At 43.9% G+C, this 17685-nt stretch overlaps 1 protein-coding gene across 1 annotated transcript in view; it reads right to left on the reverse strand.

The window, feature by feature from the left end:
* SKAP1 (src kinase associated phosphoprotein 1) overlaps positions 1-10585 on the reverse strand; it is a 245351-nt gene extending 234766 nt beyond the window's left edge. The window contains exons 1-2 of the mRNA XM_090044642.1: positions 10485-10585; positions 323-428 (exon numbers count right to left, since the gene is read on the reverse strand). Coding sequence (XP_089900768.1) covers positions 323-428; positions 10485-10536 — 158 coding nt within the window. The 5' untranslated portion in view covers positions 10537-10585. The remainder of the gene's footprint in view (positions 1-322; positions 429-10484) is intronic.
* Positions 10586-17685: the final 7100 nt, after the last annotated feature.

Raw genomic sequence — 17685 nt, forward strand, 5'->3', positions numbered from 1 at the left:
GGCACCCCCGCCCTCACCTGAGTGTTCCCTCCCAGTCCTGGAGCAGGCAAGGGAAACCTACTAGCCCACCACCATCTGCATGCCTGAATTCTAAATAAAATCTTTTAGGTAAAGTCACTCTTACACCCCACCCCCCTTTTGCTGCTCACGTGCTCATCTATCCAATGGCACTTTTGAGAATGCCACCCAAATGCAACTGCTAAATCTGTTCAATGAGTTTGGGTGCCAAGACCTGCAGTTCTGCTGGTGTGGACCTAGAATCCCAGCACTGCTGCCTGCAGAGGAACTGCTCCCATCAGAACTTGGTGCAGAAATTACAAACCTGGCTTTGATATGCTGGAAGTTGAAAAGAATCATCTCTCTCTCTTCTCTTGCTCTAGCACTCAGGTTCTCATTCTGCAGCCCATCCATCAGATAAACTTCAGCATCTGCAAAGAGAACTATATCAGTCAAAAAACTACATGGGGTAAGGCAATAATTAGATGAGGAACCAAAAACTTGTTTCCAAATAAGAAACATGTACATGATGGAGTAGAGGGAGAGTTTAGGACCATGATATCAAATAACACAAGTGAAAGGCAGAATAAGTCTGAAAATTTTTCACCTGGAGAAATTAGGCAAGTATTTAATATAACCAGAGATTAAAAAAAAGCAAACTGCACAAATAATGCCAATGAGAAAGGTTCAAAGTCAAGAAGAAACAGTGAAGAAGTTGCTCAAACAAGAGCAGTGTGGGGAAGACAAACAAAATTAGGCAAAACTTAACATAAAAGACAAAGTCAAAAAGTTAAACTGGGTGTAAGGGTGGTAGGGGAAAAGAGGGAAGGAGTGCAATGAAAATAAATGAACAGAAGAAAAAGCAGAGAGAGGAAATGGAAAACTTTAGTATGATGCTGAATACAAATGCTTTTTACCCATAAAGTGGGTAATTCCAGCTCCCCAGAGGGGCAAAATGCCTCTTGATTGCAGCAGAAAAGAATGGTTCCAAAGCTGGAAGCACCTGAACAATAGCACTTGTGTGCTCACTTGAGTGAAGAGAGTCCCAAGCCCCCCCACCATGTTGGTGATACCAGACACTTGGGTACCAGGTGGGGGGAAAAAAACCTCTTTTTTCAATGTTAAATAGAAAAGCAGTAGATGCCATGCTGTCCACATTGGGATCCAAAACTCAGTATGGGATATTCACCTGCATGTCTGGGAAATAAGATAGAACCCAGGTTTTTTATTCTGAACAAAACTTATCTTTACGAAGAGACAGCACTCAACAAAGCCTTACTTATGGTTCAGTTCAAGATGCATTTGTATTGCAGTGCAGGATCCCCAATGTTTATTGGTGCAATACAAGATAAACCATGTCTATAATGTACTCGATAAGGGAAGATGGGGGTGGGAGGATTAGACACAGAGTAAATATGGTTTAAAAGAAGAGATGATGGGTTACTAAGGTTGTCTGGGTAGATGCATTTCTATGATCTAATAAACTGCTTCATGTGAAAGACTAGTACTGTATACCTTCCAAACTGCATGTGCTTGTCTTAACTGAGCCAGACTGAGCACCCTGAAAAACACTCTCAAACAGAAATTACCTGGAAAGTAATTCATTCCCACTGTTCTGCTATTTGTCGAAAGATACCTTATTTGTATAGATATCTGTGCTCCTTTCTGAAGAACTGTAAAACAGTTGTTCAGAGACTGAGAATCTAATTCCGTTCTCACTTATACCAGCATAAGGCCATTCATTTCAAAGGGGTGTGACTGCCAGTTTATACTGGTAGAGGAGAAACTGGAAGCAAAGCCAGTGCTGTGCGTGCACAGGCCTGCCCAAGATGGAACATACCCCTAACTGTGACACTAATGAGAGTTTAATATCCTGCTTGCAAGACTTCCAACGCTTTATGCTTCTGCTGCATGTAAGTTAGCCAAAAAGAGAGTACTGTCTTTAGTACACCCTAGGAGTTCACACAGCTTTTTAAAACCCACCTCCTCCACCTGCAAGTACACAGCACATTTTCAAGATCAAAATGGCACAGGAGGAATATCCTTTTCTGTCTAACTCATCAACCTTAATTTCCTTCTACCACCTGCTCCATGACACACAAGAAGACACACTAAAAGAATGCTGAAGTTATAATAGCACTTTAAAATGGAAATCACGGGCCAGGGTGAATCAGCATGCTATGCATCAAAGTCTGGAGGAAGAATAGCCCAGCTAGGAACTCTGAGCGTGTACTAACAGCCAAAAGACCAAGTTTCTATTCTTACCTATCCCATGAAGCTACAAGCAAGCAGAACTCTGGAACAACAATTAAATAATTAACACCAAGTTCACACAGCTTTTTGTTTCCGAAACAAGTCCTTGCTCCTGGGTTGTGTTTATTGAAATCTTCAGTTTTCATGCACCTAAGGTGATACTAAACTCAAGTTAATAAATAAGCATAAGCCAAACTCAGATTGGCCAACTCATTTCTCTTCATTTACTGTCATTGTCTCCTCTCTTCCGACTTCCAAGGAGCAACTCCTTCTACATACAAAGCTTAACAAAATCCACCTGCTCGCTCTGCTTTCCTGGTAAGAGCACAGCTGCCCTCCTTTATCCCACAATTAGAGCAAACAGAAGCAGCTGTGCCTTGTTAACCCCTGACTGGGGCAGCTCTGCAATGTCTAAGGTATACAGGTTCCAGTGCCACAGTGTCTGACCACACCAGGCTTCACACATACCCTCAGGCCACCATGGTGTTCTTATCCCACTGCAGAGGCAGGAACTGAGGCACGGAGAGAGTAAGGGCTTGATGCATGAGACTGACTTAGGCACCAACACTGCTGAGCACTGCAGTGCCATGCTGGCTAATGGGACACTGGCTTCTATGAATCCCATTCTTAAGCACCTGATTCTCCCCATGTATTGTATAGGAGGATCCTGGGTGCTAATTCGGGGATACAAAATGAGCAAGGAACCTCCTAAGCTAACCTGCCAAAGAGTGGGACACAGCCTAAGCCCAGACATCAGAAAATTGCTGAGCGCCCATCATTGTTAAAGACTCAGCTGTGACTCTCCTTGGAGTCCAGTGCCTACTCAAGCTCAACCCTTTCTTTCTGCACAAGAAACCAATACATTCACTATTGCCATTTTTGCTGTACCAATTTTACCAGTTAGAGTGGTGGGGGCCAACCTTTTTGGCACCACAATGCCCCATACCCATCCCAAGGACCACTCCAACCCCTTTTCTTTACCCAGTCTGATTTCTCCTTCCTACCCTATGTTCCCTGCCTGATCTGATGCTTTATTTTTTTCTTCCCAGCCATATGTGTCACTTTGCTGCCTGTCCCCTCCCCCATCTGCCATGTGCCACACACAGAAGCTATCCATGGTACTTGTGGCACCTGTGCCACAGGTTGGCCATCCCTGGGTTAAAGCACCTGTTTCAGATGTGGGAGACAGGTTCAAATCCCTTCCCCTATCCACTGAACCCAGACCTCCCGCCTTGCCAAGTGAGTGCCCTAACCAGAAAGCCAAAAAGGCAGACAGAAGTGGCAATTTCAGTCTCTTCTGAAATTGATCCACTTTTAAATAAAATACTTGAATATTCACTCAGGACAAAGAGCAAGAGATTACACAGTCTGGTGCTTAGAGCACTCACCTAGGAGACCTGGGTTCCAGACTCAGCAAATATTTAAATATTAAGATGTTCCACTCTGGATTAATTATTCACTGAAGCACGGTCTGGAACCCAAGGCTCCCAAGTTAGTGCCTTAACCACCAAGCTATAGGTTCTCTCTCCCCAGGCTAATGAATATTCAAGTATTCATGCCAAGTGGAATAGTTTCAACAGAAGAGATGTTGAAAAGTAGCACTGTAAGACACTGCACCAGCTTAGTATGCTTGGAAGCCAAACTGTCATGCTGGCTTCCTCGTTGAGTGTGGTGAGTCGAGAGCTGTATATTGTGCCTGGGACTGATTTCTGGTGGAAGCCAAAGCTCATCTCGGAATATTCTTCAGCCCAGTGGCTAGGGTGATTTCCTGGAGGTGGAAGATTTGGAGTCAAAATATTGCTCCAAATAAGGCAGAAGAGATTTGAACCCAGCTATCCCATGTAAACTGGGAAAGAACCTTACCCACTGTGTAACTGGGCATAAGGTGGCTGGTATCACTACCTACAGCTTCTTGGTTTTATTCTGTGCAAAGCTTCATTTGGTGGACATTATCAGACCATGTCTCTCAGGTCAGGCCCCAGAGGTGAGACAGGTGTGGGAATGCCTAACTGTAAATCAAATCAGGGCTTAGGCATCAGATGGACACACCAGTAGGACCTATGCAATTATGCACACACCCAGCAAAAGAAATTTTAGCCAGGTGTTTTGTGAAGGCCAGCAACACCTCAGCACTGGAGCAGGTACCTCTTTTGGCACATGATCTCCCTACCCCTCAACTTTGTAAATCTAGCCATAGGCAACTTGCCCAAGATTACATGGGAAGTATGTGGCAGAGCAGACCTGCACTCAGACTGACTACTCACCCTTGGACCAACCCACCTCTTTGAGTTTAGTTTGAGAGATGGGGACATAGCACTACTAGCCCATCAGAGGCCCAACAATACCATTTATGCTTCTTGACACAAACCACTTAAAACTGACTTCTGTTAATGCCACTTATGTGCTCCCAAATACCCCTGCACTGAATAACTTGCACAATCTAAAGACAAACCAGCAAATGAAAGCTAAGGGACAGAAGCAAGAATGGGGAATTTATGATATACAAGCTTACTTGTTTCTCCGTAAGTGGAGAAACAGAAATAGGCCATAAAGGGAGACTTAAGGGAAAAAATATTTTATGGGCCATATTTCTACAATGAATGAGTGGAGGGAAAGGGGGGGGACCCCCAAAAAACCACACACACTGAAAAAGCTCAGGCCACCTTAATAAAAATATAAATACATATTTTGTCCCTCCATCATTTTTAAAAGCAGATTAACTCTATGAGTATGTGATTAGCTCTAATATGGTATTTACTTACTCAGATGTCAGTGTGGATCAGCTGCTGGATAAGTTATAATAAAACCACGATCACTTCTCCAAGCTATGCTGAGCCCCCTTTCATAGCCATCTACTATGTTTATAGCACCAGGAAATGAAAAAGAAAGCCCAGCCATAAACTTTCAAAGTAGATCAGTAAGAGCAATATGTAAGCAGGTCTAGAGTAAATCACCCTAATGTTAGTTTTACTGCTTGTCTGTAACATTATATTCTTGATGTTTATAGATTGCTCTCTGCGATCCACTCTGAAAGTTTACAGAACTCTCCTTTTCATTTCCTGCAGCTAAAAAGGTTAAAAAGGAAAAAAAAAAGTTGAAATTTCATCAAGTGCTTCAGGAGAGTTGGCAAATGTGATCGGAATTACCCACTTTAATCCAGTAGGAGATGCAGTGCCATAAAATTATGTCACAACCACTAAAGTCCAGGTAGTAAATAACATTATAAATGGTGGCACTAAATTCTAGGAACTAATCAGCACTCAGTGAGGGGGATGAAAGGTTTTAAAATACCATGTGTGTTGTGCAAGCCTCTTGTTCTTTGCAACCATTGTTTCTAGCTATCAGAAGGAATAAACAGCAGTTCTGATTTTGCACTTAAACTTATTCAGAGGCATAGTTTTCCCTCTAAACTTACCTATGCAAGGTTCACACCAGTCTCATTCACATTTTTTAGTTCTAATTTCACCTTGGCCCATTACTCCCTCCACTCTTGTCCCCACATATTCATACTGGAGAGGGACAAGATTTGGAGCAGCAAAATAATACAGGGACTTCAGACACCCTAGGGTGGGCAACTGCCAAGTAGTATAGATACACCAAGCTCTTGCATAGTTTCATAGTTGGTAGGGTTGGAAGGGACCTGAGCAGATCATCAAGTCCGACCCCCTGCCATGGCAGGAAAGAGTACTGGGGTCAAACGACCCCAGCAAGGTGTTCATCCAGCCTCCTCTTAAAGACCCCCAGGGTAGGAGCCAGCACCACTTCGCTTGGAAGTTGGTTCCAGATCCTAGCTGCCCTGACAGTGAAGCCTCCTGATATCTAGGCTGAATCTACTTTCTGCCAGCTTGTGACCATTATTTCTAGTCACCCCGGTAGTGCTCAGGGGAACAGGGACTCTCCCAATGCCTACTGGTCCCCCTTGACTAGTTTGTAAACAGCCACTAGATCCCCCTCAGCCTCCTCTTGTGGAGGCTGAACAGGTTCAGGTCCCTTAGCCTCCCCTCATAGGGTCTGCCCTGCTGCCCCCGATCATGTGAGTGGCCCTCCTCTGAACCCTCTCCATGTTGTCCACATCCCTCTTGAAGTGCGGCGCCCAGAACTGGATGCAGTACTCCAACTGCAGCCTGACCAATGTCACAGAGTGGGAGGATCACCTCCTTGGACCTGCTTGAGATGCATCTGTGGATGCATGACAAGGTACGGTTGGCCTTCCTGACTGCGTCCCCACATTGGCGGCCCATGTTCATGTTGGCATGATTGCCTTGAAGCCTGCACGATTTATGTACAGGGAACTACTGAATTTGGGGTGGCTGCCTCCCAATTTCACAGTCCGAACATGGCACCAGTTGCCACTTCTCTGGCACAACCCCCCCTCCCCAGGCCTCTGATTGGTCAAGGAACCCCAGAAGTCCCACCCCTCCCCAGCGATTGATGGACGGCCCCTCAGCCAATCAAAGGTGTGTGGGGCGGGTCCTGCTGTGCTCTGTTGCAAAAATTCACCCCCCCCCCACCCCCCGGTTCAGGACACCAGGGATTCCCACTATTTTCTGTTTGCAGCTCCCTGATTTTGTGCTTTTTCACAGTCCCTGTGCTTTTTTCCAGGAAACTACCAATTTTGCAATTTTTGTGAAAATTGTGAAATCATCAATTTGGTATGTCCCTACTTGTATAGAGGTTGGGATAGCCAGAGCTCTGGAATGTCATTCCCTCCTCCCCATCTCCACTTCATCCCCCAAGAAGAAACCACAGCCCTAAGTCTATATGTTAAAGTAACTTGAGTTTCTTGGTCTTTCCATAAGCTTGTTCCACAGGGTGGACAATTTAACCATGAGTAAAGACAAGAGGATTTGTGCAAAAAACACTGATCCAAGCCCACAAAATAAGTGAAATCTAGAATTAAGATATCCTGTTTTCAGCTTGCCTTTCTGCAGCAGTCTAAATACATAGTCTCACTTGTTATATACTCATGAAGCAGAACGGTCTGACTGAAACCAAGAACATCCACCTACATTTTCAGCTTCCAGGCTTTAACCTTAAATTCTCAGACCTTTAAAAGTCCAGGCACCCCCTGAACACTGACCAAGACTTAATCCCTATCAGGGAGGGTGAAGTATTAAAGAGTATTTTTAGAAAGGGACAACAGCAGTAAAGCTGCTTGTCCTGAAATTAGACCCCACCAGCTTTGTTATGCTATTGCAGGTGTAATGAGAAAAGCACGGTGCACCATCTGGTCTATTTTGCTTGTTGCCCACACTCCTGCAAAGATAGGTTTCTTACAGGTTTCCAAATGCTGCCAGCTAACATGAACAAGGAAGCAAGCAAAACAGATTATTATATGGCCATCGCTTGCATATCTGGTAAGCAAAACAGCATCTCTAGATTGACTATGGGTCAGCCATACTGCTGTGTTCATTGGAAGGATAAAAGAAAAAAAAGAGAGAAATTCTTGGGACAGTAACATTTGAAAACGGGGGGGGGGGGGTGCGCACAGCTTTTAGAACAATCAACTTTCATGCTATCACATCAATAAAAACATGGGTTCCAAATAGGCAAATGCCTGCACAATGCAGGACTTTACACATCTAAGGCAACTGACTGCAAGAAAACTACTCACAGGCATAAAATTAAGCACATTCATAAGTGTTTGCAGAATTGGTACCCTGAGAGAACACAAGCAGTAATAGCTTTGAGCCCACATTGGTTGAAAGCCTATTAGGCATGATAATAATAGCACTGTCTTTAACAAGTCATTCACTAGCAGTTCTTTGAGTATTATGAACATACTCCTGGCTAACACAGTGCCATAAAAGACCAACTTTAATACAAGAAAATGGACATTATTGGCTGAAGAACTGTACATTCTTGGTATCTCATTTCTTATCATCATTTTAAATACGTAAGTTCTCCTGATGATGCACTTTGCAAACATGGGAACAACAAAACTTCCTTCTTTCTAGCCTGACTAGCCAGAATCCTCCTTATATATTGACATGCCCATAGACTGTACGGATTGTTAAGACACAGCAAGTTTGATACAGAAGTATGTGACATGCAATTAATCTCCATTCATAGCCTGCTATACTTGTCAGCAAACAAAGGCTCTGCTTTAGAAGGAGATCTGAAGACTTCAATTAAAAACAGTCAGCTAACAAGAAAATAATCTAAGTTAAAGGAAGGCGGCAGGTGCAGAAATGAGTTGTTTACAGAAGTGTCAGCTCTGAACAATAAAGTGCTGCACATCAAAAATGTGAAAGGGTAAACTTCACTGCAGCCCCATGATTAAAAAGCAGAGGAGGAAATTCACACCTACATCTGGGGGAAGACACAAAGCATTTGAAATTGAGCTCTGACAAGCCTGTACACTGCACTTGTGGGGAAAAGACACAAAACATTTGAAATTGAGCTTTGACAAGCCTGTAAGATACACTTTTTCTCTCAAAGTGACAGATCCCAGTCACTCCACCTCTCAGAATGGGAGAACAGTGCTGCTAGCTACCTGATGTCTTCTCAACAGGAAACTAAAGGTGATAAAAGCCGATCAGCAGAATGACCCAGAGTCAGGGAGATTCAACATGGCAAGAAGTTAGCAGAAAATTACCCTCTTCTCCATCTTTCACAACAGCAGGATGTATTTATTCACAACACATGTACATGTGAGTCAGTGTCCAGTGAGAAACCACTATGCTAACTTTGTAACTTTTCAGCTAACATTTATTTAAAGAGTAGATAAATTAGAGATTATATTTAGGAGACTTGGTGTCCAACACTTAAATAGCAATGAGTGTGGTAGATGAGCAGTTCATAGATTTCATAGACATCAGGGCTGGAAGGGACCTCGGGAGATCATCGAGTTCAGTGAAATTAGAAGGGGCAATACCAGCTCTGTGTATAATCTCTCCTTCTTGTTTGTGTGGATCTTTTCCACAAGGACAGGGGAAAGAAGTATCAAAGATAGCTGTTAATACTGTACAAATCTTCTGGGGAACCCTGGGCTGTAGGATCTAAAATAAGATATTAACGTGTTTTTTGATTTAAGTAAACTCAGATTTCAAGTTGGCAGTGCCCCGTAAGGTACCCAAATAGCTGAAGCAATACAGATCAGGAATCATGACCATTTAACCCCGAAGCAGCCTATTCCTGGGTTTCTGTGGGAACTCATTTATGGAGCCTTTTTTTACCCTATTATGGGTCGGGCTAATCAGTGTCCATTGGTATAGTGCACTGAAATCTGTGGACAGAAGAAATTACTATAACTTCAACTCAATCTGACACTCAGTTTTAATAAAGAGAGGAGTAAGGGTTGTTTTAAATTTACCAAGAAATTAGGAGATATGCTATGTTATGCTGTGCTATACTGCAAGCATGTCCCACATGACAGAGGTTATGCACCTAACAGGGTTATGACAACAAGCAGCAAACTAAAGGCAAGTTCATCCATTAGGATATTGAATAATTAAGGGGTCTTAGCAGTAAACCTTTAAACAGAGACAGAGCTTAAAGCTGATGTAGTTTTCAGAGTCTCTGGGGCCTACTTTTTCTGATAGGGTTACTACTTAACTGGGAATTTGAGCCAACTGGTTCATTGCACCTTCATAATCTGACATGTTGTGTGGTACAACTGTGCTGTTAGAGAGGTGTTCCCAGTCTGGTACATGCAGCATCTTATTCAAAAAACAACCCCTACCAAAAAACCCTTTTCTGCCTCACATGCCTCAGGGCCAGTGCGAGACACCAACATGTTAATCATGCTGCTTAATACGCTGTCTGGAAAGCGATCGGACACTATCAGAAAAACTCAGTATAAGAACCCATAGAGCGGCAGCAGGCCACACAGAGGCATCTACGTGCCACGGCAGAGTATCCCCATACTACCAATGGCATCACTCTATATGTGGTGGCATTCCTGTGCGATGCTGAAACATCTCACTCCCCTACACAAATGGAGCCGGGTGGCAGGTTGTATGCAGTGCCACTCAGACAGGGACTCACCCTCAGGCAATGCCAGCGAGCTACCGGGACAGGCAGCCATATTCTCAGCGGAAACAGTGGAATAAGGCCCACATGCCCTAGAAGCCTAGGGTCGCTTGCCTGGCCTGAAGGAACAGCTTCTGAGCCCCCTGCTCCAAGCTGAGAGATAGAAAAAGCACCCCTAATTTTTGCTTCTACTCAAAAAGCCACTGTAGCAACTTCCAACCAGAAGCCCTGGGCGCTGGGATGTAGGAAGCTATGGTTACCTTCAAGGAGCCCCTGAATCTCCTCAGGGATGAAGTTGCCTGATGCCTGCATTGGAAAGGGCAAGGGAAAACGTCCCAAGGTGCAAAAACCTCCTCCTGCTATCCCTCAGGGGCAGAGACTAGTGAGAAAAGAAGCAGGGAGGACCAGTAGGTGGTGAAAAGAGGGGAGGAACTGTTGCAAAAGCACCTCCCCCTCTTCCTCCTCCTCCACTTGTTGCTGCTGCTGCTTCATGAGCAACACCTAAACTGAGAGCCTCACTGGGAGTTAGGTACTGTTCTCGCATTTGTTCTCAGTGTATATTTTATAGGAGTTCAGGGGATGTCACTTCTCAATAGGAGTTGGTGTGTAACTATTGAGCAGATTCTTTTTGGTATTGGGTGGTGGAACCGGAGCGTGCTCCATCCACTCCATGTATTGACTTGGTATTGTGCTTCCAGGACCGGTGCAAAAAATTAAAAAAAAAAAACAAAAAAAACCTTTGAGGGGCTATCCAGACTGCACCCTGCAAACACCTGCATAGGGACGCAGCAGTAGAAATGCAATTGAAAAGTCACTCTCCTCTACCTCAGTGATTCTCAGCTAGGGTGCTGGGACAGCCTGGGCTCACACACGATCCCTTCAAGGGTGCCACGCAACATTAGCACAGCTGGGTGTGCAAACACATTTAACACATAATTTACAAGATAAGCTTTCTGTTTCACATTGGAGTCCATAGTGTCAGAAAACATTCTGACTTGTTGCAGCCTTTCTGAGTTCTCTGCAACAGAAAAAAACTGCCCTATTATTTTTTCATAGGCAAAAATGAATGAAAACTAAGAGCTAGTATTTTCCAAGGGGTACCTCTAGCAAGGTTGAGAACTACTGCTCTACTTTAATGGGGGAGAGTCCTAGGGTGTATATGCTATGCAGCCTTTCAGATCTCCCTGCTTGTGTAGAGAGTCTCTGTGTGCATGTGTGAGGTTGTGACACGTTGCTGTTTCGCATCCCAAGCCCATGCTAGGCTCAGAGAAGGCATGAGGTTGTGTGCATCCTAGAGCAATGGTTTTCAACCTGTGGTCCATGGACTGTTAGGGGTCTGCAGATTATGTCAAGGGGGTCTGCAAAAGATGATTATGATCAATCAAAAGTGTGTGAATACCCACACACAGTTCAAAGGAGTCCACACCTCCATTTGAAATTTTTAGGGGTCTGCAAATTAAAAAAGGGTGAAAACCACTGTCCCAGAGCAAAGCAGGATCCCCTTCCTGCAGACTGCAGGCAGAGAACTATATTCTGCTGTACTATAAATGCAACTTCCTACATTCTGTAGCAGAAAGGAATTGAATCCCGTTTTCTTGCAATGCATGTTCCTATGCCTGGGCCTTACCTGGAGAAAGATCTAAGTGGGTTGCTCCACTATCTCCATTCCTCTAACCCATTTTATTGACTGCAATAAATACAAACTTTGTATTTCTGCATTCATTTTCAGAGCCCATAACAAAAAGCAGACATTGAATTTGATTAGCACATAACCGTATATCCCCTCATCTGCTTTTATATATGAACTGGCCCAAGCTGTATGTATACCCTGTCTGAATTATTCCTGAATTTCAGGATGTGTATTGACCAAAGCTGGCAACCCTTCCCTAACGGAATCATGTGCCCTGCTGACTTCACTGAGATGATCCATACAGGGTAGGTTAAGCTGTGCAGTTTCACATGAGACAATACAGGTATGTGTCCCACCATAATGATTTCTTCTTTTTTTTTTGTGCTAGATAAACAGAACACAAGTGGCACGTTTCTGTTGGCTCCTGCAAATGGTTAGGCATGAGCTTAACTTGGTTACATTTGGGGCGATTCCTGGTTGAAAAGTTAAGCACCTATCTAAATGGTTATAAAATGAGCATCTTAGTACTTGATACGCGCATCCTGTAAGAGGAAAGACATTGCAATGTTAGGCAACTAGCCTTGCACATAGGAGACCCAGGTCCAATTGCCTGCCTCTTGCTTAACCTCAGATAATCATCTTGTAACTCTGGGCCTCATTTCCCTACCTCACCAGTGGGCTGTAAGGATGTATAAATCAAATACTATGAATAATTTGAAGGGGGGGAGGGGATGTACAAGTCCAGTATGGTCTGGTAAATTAATGTGAATTGTGATTATCAAGAATGTCATGCCCTGCTTTCTGAGACCCAAGCACTCAAGACAAGAGGGAAAGGATGTGGTACCAATCAGATTGGTCAGGTACCAATCAGATAAACAACAAATATGAGATTAAGAGATTGGATTGGTTTTGTTATGGGTTTGGGTCACATGTATTTCCATGTTTTACTGTTTTTATTTCATTGCAGAAGTGGATTAATAGATAGTAAACACAAAACCATTTACCAAGTTGTTATATGGGGCTTCAAACTGAACTGTAACATTTTGCATGAAGCACAGTACTGTAATGACAAACAACAAAAAAAGACTTGCCAAAAGGAGCTAACTTCTGGCTCGGAAAAATGGAAGATATAGTGTAATAAAGCCATAGGCCATCTGGTATATGTAGGTATTTCAGCCTGAAAGGGCAATGTTGCCATATTTTTTTCTATACACTGTGCCTTTATTGTGGTTTCCCTGCATGCTGCAGTGTCAACTGCCATTTTGTATTTCAGTTATAGAGAAAAAAACACTCTCACTCTCCCTCCCCCTTAAGGCTTCATATCTATTTTTGTTTTTTTCTCTAGAAAAACAAAAAAATAGATCTTCAGTGTCGTCATTCCCACATCACCCTGCAGTGACAGCTGGGGACAGGCTTCCAGTCCTCCTACCCGAAATGCTTGAGCCAAAGAAAAATCTCCAGTACCTGTCAGCAGTCTAAAGTCCGTGTGTGGTTCTGATTGCATTCAGAAAACTACAGTAGTATTGTATATATGTGCATCCCCACATGTACAAATAGACACTTAGACAGCTGTATATGTGAGTATATGAGTATAAACATACGTACAAATTATTTACATATTTACATGTATAAAATCACTAGCCAAATTCATTACAATGCACAAATAAAGTGCAGCTGCTTCCTGAGACTAAATTAAAAAAAAGAGGCGAGCCACATGTACCCTGGACTGATGAAACCGTTTCCAGATGTGCCAGCAAGACCAACAAACCGTGATCCATGCAAATCTCTGAGGATGACATTTTTATACAACTGCAGATTGGAGGGATCATTTCATATATAGCCTTTGTATCACCATAGCAACCATTTGACAAACAATAACTAGAACTTGGTAAGAAAACTGATTAAGGCTTATAAATTTACTTTGCAGTGAGGCTTGTTATTCAACCCATTTTCCTGCTGGGAAAACTGAGGCACAGGCAGTTAAATGGACTGATTTTCAAAGATATTAAACACCATCAGTTCTGATTATTTATTGCCTCTGAAAATCAGGCCTAAATGACTTGCTGAAGGTCAGCAGCTAAGTCAGGAGGAGAACCCAAGAGTCCTGCCAAGATCTCTGCACTAACCAGTCAACTTAAACGCAGCTGAGAATGGACCCCAGGTGTCCTGACTTTCAGATCACCAGCAAACACAGCTTGCTTGCCACTTCAACTTCTTAGTATATGAACTGGATACAAATTTAGGGTAGTGGCAGGGGGAGGAGGTGGAGAAGATGACGGCAGTGACTGGTAAATTCCACTGCATAATTGTCATGAAGCATCAAGGTTTCTGTGCTGTAGATGCAGTGCTGCCTCCCGACATGATAACAGCCCCTCCTTAATCATATTAGGGCCAGGTTCAGCAGACAGCCTCACTCCTAATGATATTCTGTTAAATGGACAAATTCCTTTGAAGGCTTGTCTTGCTTTGAAATCCAATTTCACAGGAAGCCAGATCTGATTGGGGGTAGCTATGGAAACCAAGCAGGGCAGCCTTTGAGGAGCTGAGAGATGCAAGGTAAAATGTGATAGTCAGAGTCCTTTACTGCTCTGTCGGAAATATCAAAGGATCTGGAGAGGTTGGCAGGAGACATGTCCCTGTTATGGGCTGTTCTGTGTGGCTGGGTACCAGGCGTCTGTCAGTGGAGGTAAGCAGCCAGCTGTCCTGTCACACAAGCCGCAGGTGGAGCTGAATGCACAAAACCATAGCTGTACAGCCTTTAGAGTTCTTTTTTTTACTCCTCTAATACACCAGAATCTCAGCTCTCCCCTCCCTGCCATTGTAAAAGGTTAACAACAAAAGAGTAACAAGGTTAAACCACAAAGCCCTGGCTGATAACAGTCCTTTCAAGTGGCTGCACTGAAATTAATCTGAAATTTCTTGTAATTAGATAAGATAAGGATGTGCGTGCTCTCACACAGACCCCGGGATACCCTTTCTCTAGAGGCATTACACAGGATAAGAACAGGGGATCTGCTAAACTGGTTCAGATTATTTGTTCATCCAGACTGGTGTCCCAGCATCTTTTGCACATCTCAAGACCTTTTGTTTGTCTAGTTTGATATCGTAGCTTTTCCTGGAGTGTGCTAGGCCACTGGTCTGTCCATACCAATATAACAGCTCTTGCCAGTTCAGATCACAGTGTTTCTTCTGTCTTTCCAGTACAAACCATTGGTCCATCTTTTCCTGAATGTCAGCCCCTACAATTCCAGATCAGACTTTTGGTCCATCCAGTGATATGTCCTGCTTCTGTCAGTGACCAACGCTTTAGAGGAAGGCAATCCCAGACTGCATCTGGTCACTTGAATAATGTATTTTGGCTTACTGATCAGATATGCCAGGTTGAATGATGCAGTTTGATAATCCTAAAGATTATGTAATCATGTCATTTTTATTATCCAATATCTTATATGTCAGGAGCCCTTTCTGAATGAGTCATTCAGGAAAAACATGAATGTAAAGTGTCTTGCTTGGTCTTCTCCTGTTGTATTGCTTTGCTTACCTACCTCTCCTGCTCCATAAGTATCTGAGAGCTGTTCAGGTTCTTTGGGTGAATCTGATATCTTTTATTAGACCAACTAAATAGTTGGAGAAGGCTAAGGAAGTTTCAGCAGTTGATGTGTGCTCTTCCTGGATGGAATGAAAAGCAAAAAAGCCAGAGGCTGGGCTGGTATGCATACAAGACAGGCAGTCCGTGAAAATGAGAGCTGTTCAACACTTACTGGAACCCAAGGAAAAGAATTAGCACCAGAATCAGACTCTGAGTTGTAGTAACTAGATATGGCTCCACAGCAAAACTCTGTCCATTTCCAAACATCTTCAGACTTGCTCAGATCAGGATCCAAATCTTGCAGCTGGGAATCAAAGTAGATCAAATAATAACCCCAGGTCTAAGTCTGAACTGTAAGTCAGGATGTCCTCAATGAAGGGTATCTCCATTGTTATTAACGATTACTTGTATCGTGGTAGTAGAATAGAAACCCAGCCATGGATTGGTATCTTGTTGCACTAAGTGCTGCACAAGTAGAAAACAAAAACATGTTTCCTGATCCTACCTTACTGACTTTACAGTCTGCAAAACTGGAACTCCTGCTCTGCCTTGGAATGCCAGACACCCAGCTTCCTTCACCTTCCAAGCACACTACAAAGTCCAGGTTTCGTATGTGTCTGTTGAAGTGGTTGAATATGTGAGTTGAAGTGAATATATTTATGGGCAAGCTTGTGTTCATATGATCGTAGGAAAGTACGGCTAGAAGGGATCTCGCAAAGTCATCCAGTCCAGCCTCCAGCTGAAGTAGAATCATCCCTAACTAGACCATTCCAACCAAGTGTCTGTCTAATCTGCTTTTGAAAACTTGCAAGGATGGAGATTCCACAGTTTCTCTAGGTAGCCTGTTGCAATGCTTGACCACCCTCATAGTCAGATGGTTTATGTTGTAGTTTTTTCACTTGTGGGAGCGGTGTCCCAAGCAGAGTATGGCACCTCCTCATACATACGTCAAATCAGTGGTACTCAACCTTTTGACCCTGTGGGACAAATGAGTGGCACAGGGCCATTCTGTGGGCTGGATCAGGCCCCATGCTGCCTCTGCCTAGTCCTACATGCCTGGATCTGAAGTGTGCTGCCCCCCACAACACACACGCACCCACACACCCTGCTTGCTGGATAGGAGCCCTGGGACTGTACCACCTCTACCCAGTTCTGCATACAGGGATTGGGCTCTGGGACCCTGCACTGCCTCTGCCTGGCCTTATGTGCCAGGATTGGGCCTTGCACTCCCCTGCATGTCAGATCTAGCACACAGGGCCTCAGCCTGCAGGGCTCTCCACAGACCTATAGGGACCCCTGTGGGCTGGATGACAAGGCACTGGATCTGGCCCAGCGGCCAGGGGTTGAACACCCCTGCTTTAGTAATGAATAAAACCCTTCCCATACAGTGGTTAGGTAGGTACATAGCATCTAAAGGCCCAAGTTTAAGTTGGGTTCCATTGTGCTAAGCTCTGCACAGCACACACTAAAAATCCTACCTTAAAGAGCTTATAGTGTAAATGGATGAGTCAGAGGTATCATTGGAAAGAAACCAATGGTGGAGACTCACCTAAGCTCATACAAAGACCAGTGACAGAGTGTAAGTCTCTCTAAACTCAGGGCAAGTAGTGGATCACACTGCCCCTCTACCAATAACACCTGTAGACATGAGTTCAAATTCTGCTCCAGTATTATGCCACCACTCCCCCAAAACAGAGATATAAGTCAAAGCAGCATTTGCCCATGTTTAGTTTTACACAGAGGAGAGGACAGCTTATTTGCTGGTTAGCTCAGAAATAGGAGACCTGAGGTCAGTTCCTTGCTCTGCTACCAATTTTCTGTATGGCCTTGGGCAAGTCACTTTGTCCCTTTTCCTCTCCCTGAGCCTCAGTTCTTCACTTGCCAAGTGGGGACAATAGCAGTGTCCTTGCCCCAGGTGTCATTATAAACATCAATATATTAATCACTGGATGGTGCTTGGTAAAGAAAGAAGCAGAATGGTGTCCTAGAGCAGCATTCTCAACCTTTTTTGTATCAGGACCCATTTGTAAACATCAATGGCCAGTCCTGCCCCAGTGCCCCTAACTCCGAACCCATTGCCCTCAGGCCCTAGACCCCAAAGTTTGGGATGGGACAGGGGCCCAATCAGTCCCTTGCAGGCTGGAACTCTGCTGGCCTGCAAAGGAAAAGCCATGGTTTCCCACATTTTTCTCCTTTAAAGAAGGATCCATTGTTAAAGTTTGTTCACAACCCTTTCAGATAT

This window comes from Crocodylus siamensis, chromosome 4 (assembly GCF_052110815.1).
Source record: "Crocodylus siamensis isolate JL-2025a chromosome 4, ASM5211081v1, whole genome shotgun sequence".
Lineage (NCBI taxonomy): Eukaryota > Metazoa > Chordata > Crocodylia > Crocodylidae > Crocodylus > Crocodylus siamensis.